The 16,391-nt window shown below is 35.5% G+C and overlaps 3 protein-coding genes across 3 annotated transcripts; all 3 read left to right on the top strand.

The window, feature by feature from the left end:
- The first annotated feature begins 5,769 nt into the window (after positions 1-5,769).
- Positions 5,770-6,671, top strand: LOC130459066 (uncharacterized). Its single transcript, XM_056831596.1, has one exon. The coding sequence runs from the start codon at positions 5,908-5,910 to the stop codon at positions 6,436-6,438; it is 531 nt and encodes a 176-aa protein (XP_056687574.1). The 5' UTR covers positions 5,770-5,907; the 3' UTR covers positions 6,439-6,671.
- Positions 6,387-8,650, top strand: LOC110785064 (uncharacterized). Its single transcript, XM_056831595.1, has 2 exons — positions 6,387-6,524; positions 7,434-8,650. Exons 1-2 carry the CDS (start codon positions 6,495-6,497, stop codon positions 8,427-8,429), a joined length of 1,026 nt encoding a protein of 341 aa, XP_056687573.1. The 5' UTR covers positions 6,387-6,494; the 3' UTR covers positions 8,430-8,650.
- A 4,198-nt stretch (positions 8,651-12,848) lies between these two features.
- On the top strand, positions 12,849-16,138 carry LOC110785063 (fructose-bisphosphate aldolase-lysine N-methyltransferase, chloroplastic). Its single transcript, XM_021989514.2, has 6 exons — positions 12,849-13,459; positions 13,583-13,611; positions 14,677-14,888; positions 15,008-15,130; positions 15,240-15,644; positions 15,726-16,138. The coding sequence occupies exons 1-6, from the start codon at positions 12,972-12,974 to the stop codon at positions 15,942-15,944; spliced, it is 1,476 nt and encodes a 491-aa protein (XP_021845206.1). The 5' UTR covers positions 12,849-12,971; the 3' UTR covers positions 15,945-16,138.
- The last annotated feature ends 253 nt before the right edge of the window (positions 16,139-16,391 follow it).

The following is a 16,391-nucleotide window of genomic DNA, read 5'->3' as shown; positions in this document are numbered from 1 at the left end:
TTAATATATTCTTTAGTACCAAGTTTGAAAATTTTAAAATTAAAAAAAAAAAAAAAACTTTTGGCGGGAAAAAATCGCACAAGGATTTGACATGTGTCAATTCTTGTGTCTCTTTTAATATATAGTAACTAGTATAGGAACCGTGCGATGCATGGTTTATATATTTTAACTTTAAGTGCATAGTTAAATTAATTTAGAAAAGAAACATAGAAAAATACGTAGATTTTTTTATTCTTTTTCACGTACCACCCATAGTTTCATGTTAAGTATAAAAACCAGTGATCATCCTGTATTATGAGAGATGTCAATTCTCAAGCTGGACCGTTGAACCCACTGGTTGGTCTGATCGTTTAGAACCCAAACCGTTAATAATCCGCGAGCTGGAACCTAAGACCCGATCTTCAACTTGAATCGACCGAAAAATATTAACCTGATTAAGATCTGAAACCCAATAACAAACCCGTTCCGCAACCAACCGACCCGTTTCAACCCGAACCGAATGGATATGAAAGCCGTTAATGACCCAATCCATTACAATCCACACCATTTGAACCCGAGGAAAACTCGTTTATAATACAAATTGTTTTAACGCGTAACCCGCTTAATCCGAATGTCTATAACCCGTAACCCGTTTAATTTGAATCGTTTATAACCTATAACTCGTTTAATCCCACTATTGATCTTAAATTCTTAACACTTTAAAAGTTAGTTATTGCCTTTGTCCCCTAATTAAGGCCCCAAATATTAGAATTTGTGATTTTATAATTTGGAATCGAATTCACCTGACCAGAAATACAACCCTCTACCCATTTCATCCCGCTACTAATTTATCCACATTGTATTAACCTATCGATAGATACCTGAACCAAGTTAAACTTCAACCCGATGTAACCCAGCTATACCTGTTCAACCCGACCCATTTTAGATTCGATATTAAGTTTAAATACTATCTCATTGTTTATTGTGTTACCCGTACCCATTTTAAGTACCCACCCAGTATCAAATTTATTCTCTTGAAATCAAGTATGATCAAATCCATAAATTTCATTAGATTTAATCAGTTCCAAGTCCAATAAGTTTAGGTAAGTTCAGATAATATCAAAAAAATTATTTCAAATAAAGTGAAGAGAATGCACCCACCCTCCATTTTTCTTTGTTCCACTCACTTATTATATATGTGGTCAAAATAATAAATAAATAATTGATTATACTTTGTGGATATTTATGAAGGAAAGAAAATATATTTGCTTAAACGCAAAAACCAAAGAAAACTCACATACAACGTCACCACGTACAAAGAATACAATTTTATCTCTATAAATGTCCATAACTCGTCGAATCACTACTTATATATTCCCGTAAGTCTAATAGGGTGGAGACAGATAAATGTTCATTCAACTCTCTTCACCTACTTTATTATTTTAATTGTGATATAAAATATTTTATGGAGATATTGAAGATAATAATATCATGGAATTGAGAATACTCCGCACTCGTAAATTCATAAGATTTTAGATATTAGTAAATTTATTTGGTGATAGTTTTCATATCTTATTGATGTGTTTCCAGTACGTTAATAAATAGCGGGATAACTACATACTTTTTAAGACGTTAATAATAAAAATTAAAGTAGCCATTAGAAAAGTATGACTAACACCTAATTGTGTTAGTTGTCAAATCGGTTTATATATTTTTCCATAAAAAAAAAATTAACGTCGCACTTACAGTTAAAATTTGTAAGTTGTGCATCGTACAGGTCTTATTTTTCATACTCATCCGTCCCAAATTACGTTGCACTTGCCTTTGCACAAAGTAATAGGTGATAAGTGGTTGTTTGGTTATCAATTGTAATTTTATTGAAAAAGTAGATGTGATAGGAGTTAATTAGTGGGGTATTTTTTTTTAATTGAATGAGAGAGGGTGTGGGGAGAAAAAAATTAGTGGGAAGAGAGAGACATTATAATAATTGTTGGGTCATTCCTAATTTAGAAGTGTAACAACTAATCTGAGACGGACTAAAAAGAAAAGTGTAACAAGTAATCTGGGACAAAGGGAGTATATGCAAAGATATTCATAATTCCATTGTATAAATGCGTGAGAACGTATCATGAGATTGTATATAAAGGATTAAAGGAGTATGTATGTATATTCTTAATGTTGTCAATAATATTATTGTGTATAAATGTGGCACACAAAATTGCATTCCAAATAAAATGTCCATGATACGTTATTTAAATAAAATATACTAAGATAGGATTATGCCAGGTAATACTTCGTATGGTTAAGATATTATGCATGAGATTGACTATGTAAAACATTGATGTATTTTATGGAATTTTTCATATTGATAAGTCATTGTTATCATGAAATGGAGTCAGCTTAATCTGACAATAATATATCTATTACTTAATTTATGTGTAATATATATAATAAGATAAACAAATAAAATATGTTTTTTAAAATATTATATATTACCTATTTATTATATATCATATAGTACCCGTGAAACTCCACTGTAAAGATACTTTTTTTGAAATATGGTTCATTACAACATAAAGTATAGAACTCGTTTGGATTATTACTAAAATATTTGGAAACCATATATTACCTGTATTTGATACGGGTAATATTAAAAAGGTATACCAAATATTTAGATTAGTACTACAAGATTTTTTCATGAAATCCTCTGCAATTGGCATAAGCTTATCCGCCTAATATAGTACCCGTTTTAAAATATAGATTCGGGGTATAAGATTATTACTTATTCCACATTCAATGGTTGAATTATTACGTAATTCAGCAATATAAATCATACTCCGAAGCACTTACTCCCATTCAATAGTTGTATTTTTAGGTCGAAATTATTTTTTATAATGTTATAAATGTATAAGATATTATACATTATTAGTTATATTTGGTTATTCTAAATTTGTTTGGATTCATAATTATTTAAGGTTGAAAAAGTAATAGATTATTATTAATAAACTCTTGTTAAGTATGACAAAGTAATATAATTATTTTATTTTTTTAGTACTCTGTACATGATAAAATAGATTTGTAAAAGATATTGATTACCTTAAATAATTATTTGATATATATGTAAGTTAAAAAAAAGTAAATAATAATAAATACTAAAAGATAGGGACACGTGTCAGCTTCGTAGCTAGTTCAATATCTTTTAGTAGGGTATATAGATAAAAATAGATGCTACCTAAAACTAATAGACGTGTCTTATATATTTATGGGAGTACGTAGTACGCTGCAAACCCTAGACAATTCAATATAAGTAATTAATTGGTATCAGGTTTTTTATTGGCATATAGCTGTACGACAATATCAAAAGATTTTATACGGTATATGAATTTGGTTAGATCTATTTTAAGTTATATATTAAAATATTACATATTACCTATTTATTATGTATCATATAGTAACCGTGAAACTTCACTGTAAAGATTTTTTTTAAAAAAATATGGTTCATTATAACATAAAGTATAGAACTCATTTAGATTATTACTAAAATGTTTGCAATTATTGAAACCATACATTACCCGTATTTGATACGGGTAATTTTTAAAAAGTTTACCAAACATAAGTTTACCAAATATAAGTAATTAGTTGGTATCATTTTTTTATTGGCATATAGTTGTATGACAATATAAAAAAAATTATACGATATATGAATTTGGTTAGATCTATTTTAAGTTTGCAGCCATTTTTTTTTTCTAGCACTTAAATCAATTGTATACCAAATTTATGTACGTATATTTTCTAGAATCAAAAGATTTGCTAACTACATTCTAACGATCTAATAATGTAAGTTTGTTATACACAACCAAAAAAGTAGATTGAATATTCTTTAGTAGATTATAATAGATTTTAAAGTTGATTATAGTAGAATAGTAGATGTTATAGGCTAATTGATCCGTACAAATTGAATATTCTATAGTAGATTATAGTAGATTGAATATTCTATAGTAGATTATACCAAAAGTCATAACGTACCTAATAATGTAAATTTTGTAGAATTTAGTTTTAAAGAAATTAAAAATTATTACACAGGGAGACTTGTCAGCCTTAGACTGAACGCCTTGTGTTTTAATAAAGTATATATAGATAGATATATTGCTCTCCCAATGATGGAAAACCATTTTCCCTTCAAAATGAAGGGAAACCTGGTTTCCTTCCTTTTCCTATCTCTCTTGTACACTCCTTTCACTACATGCTTACTTTCCCTCTCATTTTCTTTTTGTTTCACCATTTTTCTCACATGTAACCAAACAACGGAAAACTAATTTTAGAATTGTGTTTTCCATTGTAAATTATTTTCCGTGAAAATCGTTGTGCCATGGTGTGTCACGGGACACACCATTATACTTCCTCCGTTTCTGAAAGTTCTTTACGCTTTGGAATACGTGTCCAAAATATGAAAATTTTGACTGTAAATTCTCACTATTATATACATCAAAACGTTACATGTGAGATCTTGTTAGATTGGTCTTGGTATTTACTTTCAGAATATAAAATTTTTATAATTTTTTCACATACGAAAATGGATATATTAATAGTTAAATATTGCATTGGAGACCGTGCAAATAGTAACGGTAAAGATTTTTTTGAAACGGAGGTAGTATTTGTTAAAAAAAAGTTACAAATTTACCCGGTTCAACTCAGAATTGCTATATAAGGTGTTACATCTCACCAAGTAGATATATATCTTCATATTCTTCGTTGGTTGATTTTTAGAGGATAAACACCATGGTTTTGATCTTCCATGGAAGCTTGAATAAAGGAACAAGGAGTTGAGAAAGAGAGGAGGTCTGAGTCTTTTTTACCTTTTTACTATTATAAATTATTGCATATTACTATACTTTATGAGATATACCACGTGGGTGACTTTAATCAATTTATTTGCTTTTATTTTTATTTTGCAATCTATACTATATATTAAAAGGCGTTTCTAACAAAGTATATATGACACGTGGAACTCTCTTTCACTAGAACATGACACGTCATCAACTTAGCAAGGAATATACGTACAAAAATTTCACATGGCAAGGCTAGAACACGAGACCACCAAGATGTAAGGTAGAAATCTTACCATCTTAGCCAACTACTTGATATGATTTTTACTCCAAATAAATACATATAACTTGAAATAATGAATGTTTATTACGAGTACTATGTAATAACTCTTGCAACTATTTTATACTTTCACTAGATCGTGATTGAAAAAAAAATTTAGTTGGATACCAAATAATTTTTAAGGCAAAGTAACAATTATTCATACTAAAATCAAATTATATTATTTAAAGTAGAAACCCGGGGCATCGTTCGGGAAACACACTAGTTAATGGTTAAATGATGCGTCATGTAATGTGTAGCATTTTCTCCTTTTCTTTTGAAATTTTCAATTAATCGACTTGTGGCCTAGTAGAGTTGTAGAGGTAAAACTGTAAAAAAAAAGCACGTCAACTTCGTATATTTGAACATATGTTTAATCTTAGTATTATTTGACAAATCTGTGTAAATATAGGAGTACGTTTATCGATTCTTCTACTCGATTTTTTTTAATGAAGTATTTATTAATAGTGTTTATTCATGGATTAGTAATTGATTGCTATAAGAATTGGAGATGGCGGTGACACACCATCGTAAAAATTCTGACTCCGCCAATGCCAGATGAGAAGAATGCCCCCTTGTCCATCATAGCTTTTCTTAAGTTGATCTTTCTTGTAAGACTTTTCCCCCAAGACATCTTGTTTATGCATCTTTAATCTTTTTTAAAGTTCCAATAATCAGGAGTCCAGGAAATAAAGAATTGTCGCACGACTCGCACACTCCGCTCTTGGTCTTCACTGGGTTTAGCAAGGGTTTACTTTTACTTTAAAACCCCAAAATTCAGCCATGGGAGCAGGTTTATCATCATCATCTGAAAACCCTAGCGCCACAACTATCACTTTAAACATGTCCACATCTCCCCCAAACCCGCAAAACCCAGATCCCAAATCTTCTGAAAATCCAAACCCAGATCCCAAAATCCCCGAATCACAATACCCAGAAATCTCCAATGAAACCGTCAACCCAGATGAAAAGAGTCGGAATATCAACGGCGAGGAGAGAGAAAATGGCGGAGAAGGAGAAGAAGAGGAAGAAGGGGAGTGTGGGTTCTGCTTGTTCATGAAAGCGGGAGGTTGCAAGGATGAGTTTATAGCTTGGGAAAAGTGTGTGGAAGATTCGGAGAAGAATCAGGAAGATATTGTTGAGAAATGCTTTGACGTTACTGGAAATTTGAAGAAGTGTATGATTGCTCATTCGGATTATTATGAACCCCTTTTAAAGGCGGAGAAAGCTGCTGAGGAGGAGGTTAAGCAAGAAATGGAGCGCGAGGCAGCGGAGGAGGAGACAGCAGAAGTTGAAGTTACACAGGAGGGTTAGTTTTAGGGGGTTTGATAATTTTTTGGTTACTGAATTGGGAAATTTGTTTCTAATTGATGGCGGAGGAAGCCATTACTGTCATAGAGGTAAATTAAGGCAAATTTTGAGTTATGTGACATCAAAGTTTTCTACTTGGTAGAGTTTAATTTGTTGCTGATTAATAATTTAAGTACACATTTTGTTGTCCAGTTTATGTGGACAGTGATTAATCATGAAATTACTAAAATTATTTCCGTGTTTGTTGTGTATTGCGGATTGCCTGCCTCTTTGTCTTTTCGATTAGTGTTAATTATGTAACTCAGATGCGTTTTGCTTACTACAATTTGATTATTTGCTGCTTTTTTTAATGTTAATGATGCAAACTTGAATCGTTGGATAGGGAGTTATGAATAAACTCATATGTTTAGGGTTACTTATGGCTCCTTTGCTTGTTATCAAATAAGGCTGCAAGCTTGAGAGATGCTGCACCTCAACATAATTTTAGGGGAATGCGCTCCTGAAGGAGACTAAAGCTATAAATATGAATTACCCTGCGGCCCCGAAGGAGACTCAGTCACTCAGACATGCCTTATCATACATAGGTCTGCTGAGCGATCAAGTATGATATTAATCAACCGACATTCACTCGCTGACTATACTTTCTACTAACTGCTTGTTAAGTTTGACATTTTGTGGCAAAATAATAACTCTCTATGTCGCATGATGTATCCAATGAGGTTAGATTCTCCTTGTTGAGTGGTATAATTTATTTGATGGGCAATCCTCAAGCCCATGAACTCCTTAAAGTCCTCTTACCTAGATTGCGTAGCATGATTATGGATCCGGTTCTCTCTGTTCGAATTGCTATGGCTGATCTCCTACTTCTCATTATGGATGTTCGAGGGTTTCAGTTAATAAGGTAAGAGAGAGCCGACTTAGCAGTAGTAATCTTCAGTAATTGCCACCTATTATTCTCATTCCTTGTTGACTAATGTTGATGTGTGTTTAATCTCTAGGTGGTCGATTTGGATGTTCTACTGACTACTCTTGCAAATGATCAACCACCTGTTGCTCAAAAAATTGTACGTCTGCTCTTACCATCATACTTCCCAGCAAAGGTCAAAATAGAAGAGGCATGCACTCGCACTATCACACTAATTGAAAGGTCTCCTCTGGCTGGTGCAAGATTTTGTGAATTTCTTTCGTCAGAAGGAGCATCTTCAAAGTCTCTAACAGAACTAGTCAGAGTTCTTACTGATATAATCCTTGCATCTGATAGACTTGATGCAGATCATATCAAGGGAATATTTATTGCATTAGACCATCTTTGCAGGAATCTAGCAAATGAGTCATTTCGTAGAGACCCACTCAAGGACTTATTTTCAGGTGAAAAACTCAAGGGTTTGTTGGCTGCTGCAGTGTTTGGGAATGCTCAATCGTCTTTGTTTGATATTATTTCTATTGTCTCTCCGGTTGCTGAAACGGGACTACCCGAAAAATGCTTAGCTGCAGTCTCAAATTGTCACAGTTTGTCTGATAATGAAGAAAAGCAAGCTGAAGTGCGGTCTGCACACAAACTGGTTATATCCTACAAATGGTTTGACCATATGTTCGAGGCCATGTCAAGGCTCCTGCAAGACACTGCTATCAAGTGTAATGAATACTCCAGCATTGAAATACCCAGGGACATAACACCGTCTGCAAAGAGGAAGAAAAGCAAACTCTCTAGAGAAACAGGACAAGGCAAACATGTCAATAGAAAAGGACCATCAGAATTCAAGAATAGTTACCGAAATTCTGTAGGAATAGCATGGCAAATAAAAGATCTATTGGCTTCAGAGATTAGCCGAAAAGCGATGTTCAAATCCAAGCACTTAAAAGTGGTGATTGTTTCCTTAAAGGTCATATCTCAAATAAGTGTGGGACATAGTATGTGTTATGATTTTATGGACCCATTGTTGGTGGATGCTTTATATGGCTCTTTCTCTGCACATGACTGTTCAACACATTAGTATCTTATGTCGATGACCAAAATAACAGGGAAAATGCTCCTTTGCTGAAGGTATATGGTTGGTATCTTATGTACCAGTAGGGTTAAAATGCTCTTGAACAGTAATATGTTGAAGGTCATTATAACCAATTTGGCTTTTGCTGTTATTGAAAGAGGTCTTTTCTCTTGAATATTGTTATTAAGTCAAATTTTGGGTTAAAATGCATCAATTATTATTTCCTCCATCGACTTTTCCATACTCCAAATGTTCGCTCAATCACATTCCTTAATGAAGAGTGTTTATAATTATAGACTTCGTAATAACAGGTTGGAGGTTGAGTTGAACGACGATAATTAGGAATATGATATCGTTGGCCTTTAAACGGAGCAAAAAATCTTTTCATATTCGGATAACCCGCATTAACGACATAATATTTACCTACATTGCAAAAATGAGATATTATATAATATATATAGCACGTAATAATATTAAAAGGTGCTTAACGGACCAAGGGCATTATTTTCTTCAATAATCTCACATGATCTGAACAAAGCTTTCATTGCTATTATTACGAAAGGAGAATGCCCTGCAATGGTGAACCAGTTTAGACCCATAGGTTTGTGTAATACACTCTACAAAGTCATTACAAAGTGTATGGTCAGGCGTCTAAAATCGGTTAGTAGCGGATGTTGGGAGTTAGCTTCGGAATGCCTTTGTGCCAAGACGGTTAATGGCGGAAAATATAAGTGTTGCACATGAAATGATGCATTCAGTCAAAAATCGAAAAAAACGTGGAAATTATGCAGCAATTATGAAGATTGGTCTAAATAAGGCTTATGACATAATCGGATGGTATTACATTGTGGAGGTTCTTCAGGCTATGAATTTTCCCACTTGCTTGATCATAGTCGATAGGGTGCTTCAACGAAACTCTTCTTAGAAGTTTGGTACTAAGTCACAAGCTGGGAAACTGATTTTAATCAATTCAGTTATTTTCTCCCTTGTCTCCCATATTCTAGGGGTTTTCCACATTCCAAAAAGGTACTTGGTCGAGTATCCTCTATTTTCCTTAAGTTATGGTGGTCGAGATCAATAGATAAAGGCCAATCTATTGGAAGAGCAAGGAAGTTTTGCAAATAGACAAAAATGAGAGGGGAGTGGGGTTGAGGATCGAATCCTTTTCATCAAAATGAAGCATCCCTCTTTAAGAATGCAACCAGAATAAGTGATAATCATAACCTTCTGGTAAGTAGAGTCCTTAAGGGCAAGTATGGAAAACAACCTATGGAGAAAGCTAGCTCTCACAGAAATCTGTCTATAACTTCATGGTGGTATAGAAGCCTATTTAATGCTTCAAGAACTTTCAAAGTAGGTATGGTCAACATCATTGGAAATGGACGCTCAACAAATATTCTGGAGGACACTTTGCTACGTTGAGGAAAGGTTGTGTTTAAAAATAACAATACATGGTAACAGTTCCTGTTAGGTTATGATACATATGAATAAACATAAATCATGCGGAAAAACCATAAAGGCAGGAAACATATTATTAACACATAATCATTTAGCATAATTCAGATGCATACACTTTGTAGCGTGCCCTCCCTAGCTGCGCCCGAACCGAACAAGAACAAGTCTTTAGGACTCCAAGTGTCGTCCCTCCGTAGATAGTCCACAGCACGTCCGGATCCGCCTTAAGATTGACCAACTAGAATCGCCCTTAAGGTACTATAAATTTCGGCTAATAGGGCAAGTGTTTGTGGCTGATTTTTGCTTGAAAATCTTACCTTTGAGTACTTCAATCCTCGATATAAATATGTGACCCTAGGCACCTATTTATAGAGTTATGGAAAAGGATTTGGAATCCTATTAGGATACTAATTTATTTAATTATAATCCTACTAGGACTCTAATTAAATAAACTAAATCTTTTAGGATTAGATTTAATCATATGACGAATCCCGGTAGCCTTAGGATTCGAGTAACACACTTCGAGTGATACGCTAGCACCGCACGCAGGCCTTGCGGCCCACGCACAGCACCAGCCCACTCGTCGCAGCCCCGCGCGCGCGCCAAGGCCATTGTTGGGCCTGGCCTTGCGCTGGGCTTGGCGTGGCTTGGCAGCGTGTGTTTGGGCGCTTGGGCTTGCTGGGCGTAGGCCTGGCTTCGTGTTGGGCCTTCGTCTAGCAAGTCTCGTCCGATGCTAATTCGTACGACGCGCTTCCGATTAAATTCCCGATTCCAGAATTTATTTCCGATACGAACAATATTTAATATTTCCGATTCCGGAATTAATTTCCGTTTCGAACAAATATTTAATATTTCCGTTTTCGGAATTATTTTCCGATTCCGATAATATTTCCGATTCTGACAATATTTCCGTTTCCGGTAATATTTCCGATTCCGGCAATATTTCCATTTCAGATAATATTTTCCGATACGTACCATGTTTCCGTTTCCGGCAACATCTACAACTTGGATAATATTTACATTTCCGATACGATCCATATTTCCGTTTCCGGCAATATCATCGTTTCCGGAGTATTCATTTCTTGCCTTTGACGATCTCAGCTCCCACTGAAACCAAGATCCGTCGATTCCGAATATCCATAGATGGAGTATTTAATGCCATTAAATACTTGATCCGTTTACGTACTATTTGTGTGACCCTACGGGTTCAGTCAAGAGTAAGCTGTGGATTAATATCATTAATTCCACTTGAACTGAAGCGGCCTCTAGCTAGGCATTCAGCTCACTTGATCTCACTGAATAATTAACTTGTTAATTAATACTGAACCGCATTTATTAGACTTAACATTAAATGCATACTTGGACCAAGGCATTATTTCCTTCAGTTCCCTACCCTTGTATGGTTTCAGGGTTGATTACTGAGGAAAAATGTTGGAACTCAAACCTGGTTGGAATTTATTTCCATCTTCTATCACTCGCAATATCCTTGCTACACACGTCGGTAAGGAGGTACGCGAGGACACCAAGATTTGGGGAGGGAGTGAATTTGCAATTTTTACAGTTTAGTCTGGATGTAAATTTTTTAGGGACACTCACAAAGTCAATATCGAACACTTGTTTTGGGAAAAGTTCTGGAAAATGAGAGTGATGCAAAAGTGCAAGTTGTTTGGATGGAAAGTCTTGTGGAATGCTCTTCCCACCAAGATGGGCTTGCTCAAACGTGGGGTGTACTTGAGTACAACATGTGTCTTATGTGATCGTGAACAAGAATCCCTTTCTCACTTGCTACGAGATTGTGAGATTATAAAGAGAATCTGGGCAATGTCAGGGTTTGGCATTAGAGTTGGAACTCTAGATCCTGATATTCAACTTGGATGAAAAAATTTCTTAGCTTGCTATGGAAGAGGAGCCCATCTAAGGAGGAAGGAGACATGTTTCTCAGCATTCTGAGGAGTATCTGGCTACATCGAAATGAAATAGTCTTTGGGGGAACCTCTTTCGGCCCTCAGCGAATCAACTCTCTCATTCAGGAACACTGTTGTAGATTTCGGAAGCTGCAAAACCAAAAAGCTTCATCACTGGTTACTCAAGCAACTGGAATCCCTGTTGTTAACTACTGAAGTATTAGGTCTGCCGGGGGTCTGCCTCCAACTATAATCACTACAGATGGCGCTTGGAAGAAGGTCCGAGGAACAACTAACCCGTTCGACGCTCATGTGGGTATTGGATGGGCCATACATACAGCTCTAGGTCAGGTTTCAAAAGGGATGGACACTGTTCAGGCGATTCCTCCGGTTCATGCAGAGATGATGGCAGTCTGGAGAGCGATGCAAGAGGGCGTACAGATTCATAACAGGATTGAAATACAAGCGGATTGCATGGAAATTGTCACCATGCTCACGTCCCCGGAAAAGAAAAAATGAAGGTAGCGAATCTCATGAAGGATATCCTTTATTTAGCACAGAATCCTGATTATTTCTGTTGCTCAAAAGTCCATCGTAATATTGTCACTAGCGCTCACTTCCTAACCACTCATGCTAGGAAAGCAGTCTAGTGCGATGTTGTTTGCTTGTTATTGTCAAAAAAAAAAAAAAAACAAAACAAAACAAAAACAAAAAACTACCCATCACAGTAATATACTCCCTCCGTCCCAGATTAGTTGTTACACTTACCTTTGCACAAAGTTTTAGGTGTTAAGTGGTTATTTGGTTATCAATTGTTATTTTATTGAAAAAGTAGATGTGATAGGAGTTAATGGAGTATTTTTTTAATTGAATGAGAGAGGGTGTGGGGACAAAAAAAAGTTAATGGGAAGAGAGACACTATAATAATAATTGTGGGGTCCTTCCTAATTTAGAATTGTATCAACTAATTTGAAACGGACAAAAAAAAAAGTGTAACAACTAATCTGGGACGGAGGGAGTATCTCTTTGAAATCCTCATCTCCGATTCTTAGCCAATCGAGGAATAATGTCATGACTCATGAATTCCATGAAACAAGTCATCATCAACTCATCTACCAACAAAACCTTTGGATTGGGAAATTCCTAATCTTAAAGTGAGTGAGTGAGTGAGTGAGTGAGTGAGCTAAAAATGGCAACTTTATTCACTCTCATCCCCTCATCAAACTCTACCTTTCTCAACCCTTTCAAAACCACCCAACACTCCAAACTTCATTTCGCAACCCCATCTCCCACCTTCAAAAACCCGCTCTCAATCAGATGTTTCCGGCCACCGGAAACCGATACACCACCGGAAATCCAGAAATTCTGGGGTTGGCTTTCCGACAAAGGAATTATCTCACCAAAATGCCCTGTAAAACCAGGTATTGTCCCAGAAGGATTAGGACTAGTAGCCCAAAAAGATTTATCCAGAAACGAGGTCGTTTTGGAGGTGCCCCAGAAGTTTTGGATAAACCCAGATACAGTTGCAGCTTCAGAGATTGGGTCAGTTTGTAATGGTCTTAAGCCTTGGGTTTCTGTGGCTTTGTTTCTGATGAGAGAGAAAAAATTGGGGAATTCTTCATCTTGGAAACCTTACATTGATATTTTGCCTGATTCTACTAATTCAACGATTTATTGGTATGTTTTTTTGGTAAATTTGACTGGTTTTAGTTTCTGGGTAGCTTTTATGTTTGCAATCTTAATTGTTTAATTGGTGGATTTTAAGCTAAATGAAGTTTTGGTTGTTGCTTTGCAGAGCAGGTCAGAAGAGGAACTCTCTGAGCTTCAAGGTTAGTTTCGATTTTCGACTTAGAGTTGCTTGTGATTATGCTATTCAAAAGTGCTTGTGATTATTGGTATGTTTTTTGGGTTAGTTTGATGTTTTTAGTTTAGCTTTTATGTTTGCAATTTTAACGGTTTAATTGGTGGATTTAGTTGTCGCATTACTAACTCGATTGCGCTATCATGCTGTAAATGTTATCCGGAAGATGGGAGTGTTTTTACTAACTTCGTCCAGATTCAGTTCTGACATTAATAATTTAATCACTGTCATTGTGAGCATGTTTTCTGTACAGAGGGAGTATCATCTGTTTTTATTTTGAGTTGAAGATTAGTTTTTGGTGTATGGAAATCTGAATCGAATGCTGGTGTACTATGTTGTCGTAGTGTTACACTGCTTATAAATCCAATAGGGAGGAGGTGGTGTATCAAATATCTGCAGCCTTACGTTGACATTGTTTCTCTATTTCTTTTGTCAATGTTTTAACTGCTTCGTATTTGATCAACCAAACCAAATCGTGCATATCTCCCAGTATTTGAAACTTTTTGCACCTTGACCTAAACAGTTGGTCTATGTAGAGACTTATATTCAATTTTCCATTCAAAACACCGGTACTCTAGTATTCATGTCGATTTGATGTACTAGTTTTATGATTCTTTGAACTTTCTACGCGTCTGGTAAAGGGTCATCGATCTGAGCTTTTCAAACAGCTTCACATCTTTCTTGGCACTTCATTGTCATTATTTGTTATTCCTACACGGGGGGTTGGGACTTGGGAGCAAGGACGAACTTCATCTATCTAAAGCCAATTCAATGTCGTATTATATGTCTGTTGAAGTCTCCAGAGTTGTACGGTAGTATCTTGTGTTGAAATGAAGAATGTTGAGTAGTATAGATCTGATTTTAATTGTGGTTTAGAGGTATGTTAAATTTGGAAATTGGTTTCAAGCTAAAACACTCTTATTTGACCTGTTCAGAGAAATAAATCAATATGTAGACAATGAAGGGTTTCTTTTGCTGGTAGTTTCAAATTTGCCTACTTCACAGTGATCTATAAGACTATAAATCCTTGCAGGTAGTCAGTTGCTGAACACAACATTGGGTGTGAAGGAGTTAGTAGCAAATGAGTTTGCAAAACTGGAGGAAGAAGTACTAGTTCCCCACAAGCAACTATTCCCTTTTGATGTAACTCAAGATGACTTCTTTTGGGCATTTGGAATGCTAAGATCAAGAGCATTTACTCGTCTTGAGGGCCAAAGTCTTGTTCTAATCCCCTTGGCCGATTTGGTAATCATCTTTTTCCTTGTTCCTAATTTCATTATAAAAAAAAAAAAACATGTACTTTTTCTCATGTTATGCATTATACATGATGAATATTTATTTAACATGTAAAGTGGGTGCAACAGGCTAACCACAGTCCTGATATAACAGCACCGAAGTATGCTTGGGAAATCAGAGGAGCTGGTCTATTCTCTAGAGAACTTGTATTTTCACTGAGGAATCCAACCCCAGTTAAGGCTGGTGACCAGGTAGTGTTTTTTCTCTCGAATCGAACAATGAAGTATATATAAGTCACTTAAGTTTAATGTCAACTGCTACTATCATGGTCCAAGATACTTAGAATCAATAATTCAACAGGTTCTGATCCAATACGATTTGAACAAGAGCAATGCGGAATTAGCCTTAGATTATGGGTTGACGGAATCCAGATCAGAACGAAACGCATACACCCTAACACTGGAAATACCTGAATCAGATTCCTTTTACGGGGACAAGGTAGACATAGCTGAGTCAAATGGGATGGGGGAAAGTGCCTACTTTGATATTGTTTTAGAACAGCCACTTCCTGCAAATATGCTACCATATTTAAGGCTTGTTGCACTTGGTGGAGAAGATGCTTTTCTGTTGGAGTCTATATTCAGGAATTCTATATGGGGACATCTTGATCTTCCTATTAGCCCTGCCAATGAGGAGCTCATATGCCAAGTGATTCGTGATGCTTGTACATCTGCTCTTTCTGGTTACAGTAGTACCATTGCAGAGGTAAGTTACTACCTTATAATTGATTTATCTCTTTCTTTGTGTCACAATAACAAGAATGTGTTGTTATTTTTATTAATGTAGGATGAGAAGCTGTTAGCACAAGGTGATATAGATCCGAGGCTTGAGATTGCTATAACTATAAGGTTAGGGGAAAAGAAGGTGTTGCAACAGATTGATGAGGAATTCAAAGAAAGAGAGATGGAATTGGGTGGTTACGAATACTACCAAGAACGGAGGCTTAAGGATCTTGGATTGGCCGGTGCACAGGGAGAGAAACTCCCCTGGATAGGAGAGGTCTAATTATTTATAGAACACTTTTCTACTTGCTTTTCTTTACTTCACTTCACTTCACTTGAGAAAATCATTATCCTGAAATTGTAGAACAATAGTGATTGATTTTGCTGTAATGTTCACTTGAAAGTGGAAACTACAATCAAAATGCAAACTACTTCCTCCCTCCGCTCCTTAATAACAAACCACATTCATACTTTCAACTTACGCCCATGTTTTATAAATCTTTAATCAAACTTTCGACAAACTCCTTAATAGGGTCGACAATAATCACCAGTCGTCGAAGCATCAAAAAAGATGAACATGGAGGAAGAATATTCACTGTTGGATGAACATGCACTAGCTTGGCAAATTCCTAGGTTACATACTATTGTCTAACACTTGAATTATGTATCATAGAAATTATTGAGCCAGATCATTAATGGAAGATTTTATTTATCTAACTTTCATGTGTTT

The sequence above is a fragment of the Spinacia oleracea genome, chromosome 6 (assembly GCF_020520425.1).
Source record: "Spinacia oleracea cultivar Varoflay chromosome 6, BTI_SOV_V1, whole genome shotgun sequence".
Lineage (NCBI taxonomy): Eukaryota > Viridiplantae > Streptophyta > Magnoliopsida > Caryophyllales > Amaranthaceae > Spinacia > Spinacia oleracea.
The sequence above is the reverse complement of the archived record's forward strand: the minus strand, read 5'-3'. Positions and strand labels throughout refer to the sequence as shown.

What these genes read in the sequence shown, in the direction of transcription:
- LOC130459066 (XM_056831596.1), top strand. Translation starts at nt 5,908, where the DNA reads ATGGGAGCAGGTTTATCATCATCATCTGAAAACCCTAGCGCCACAACT.
- LOC110785064 (XM_056831595.1), top strand. Translation starts at nt 6,495, where the DNA reads ATGGCGGAGGAAGCCATTACTGTCATAGAG. An exon ending in AAGCCATTACTGTCATAGAG is followed by an intron (nt 6,525 to 7,433) that starts GTAAATTAAGGC and finishes TTTAATCTCTAG; the next exon opens with GTGGTCGATTTGGATGTTCT.
- LOC110785063 (XM_021989514.2), top strand. Translation starts at nt 12,972, where the DNA reads ATGGCAACTTTATTCACTCTCATCCCCTCATCAAACTCTACCTTTCTC. An exon ending in GGAACTCTCTGAGCTTCAAG is followed by an intron (nt 13,612 to 14,676) that starts GTTAGTTTCGAT and finishes AAATCCTTGCAG; the next exon opens with GTAGTCAGTTGCTGAACACA. An exon ending in ACAGTAGTACCATTGCAGAG is followed by an intron (nt 15,645 to 15,725) that starts GTAAGTTACTAC and finishes TTATTAATGTAG; the next exon opens with GATGAGAAGCTGTTAGCACA.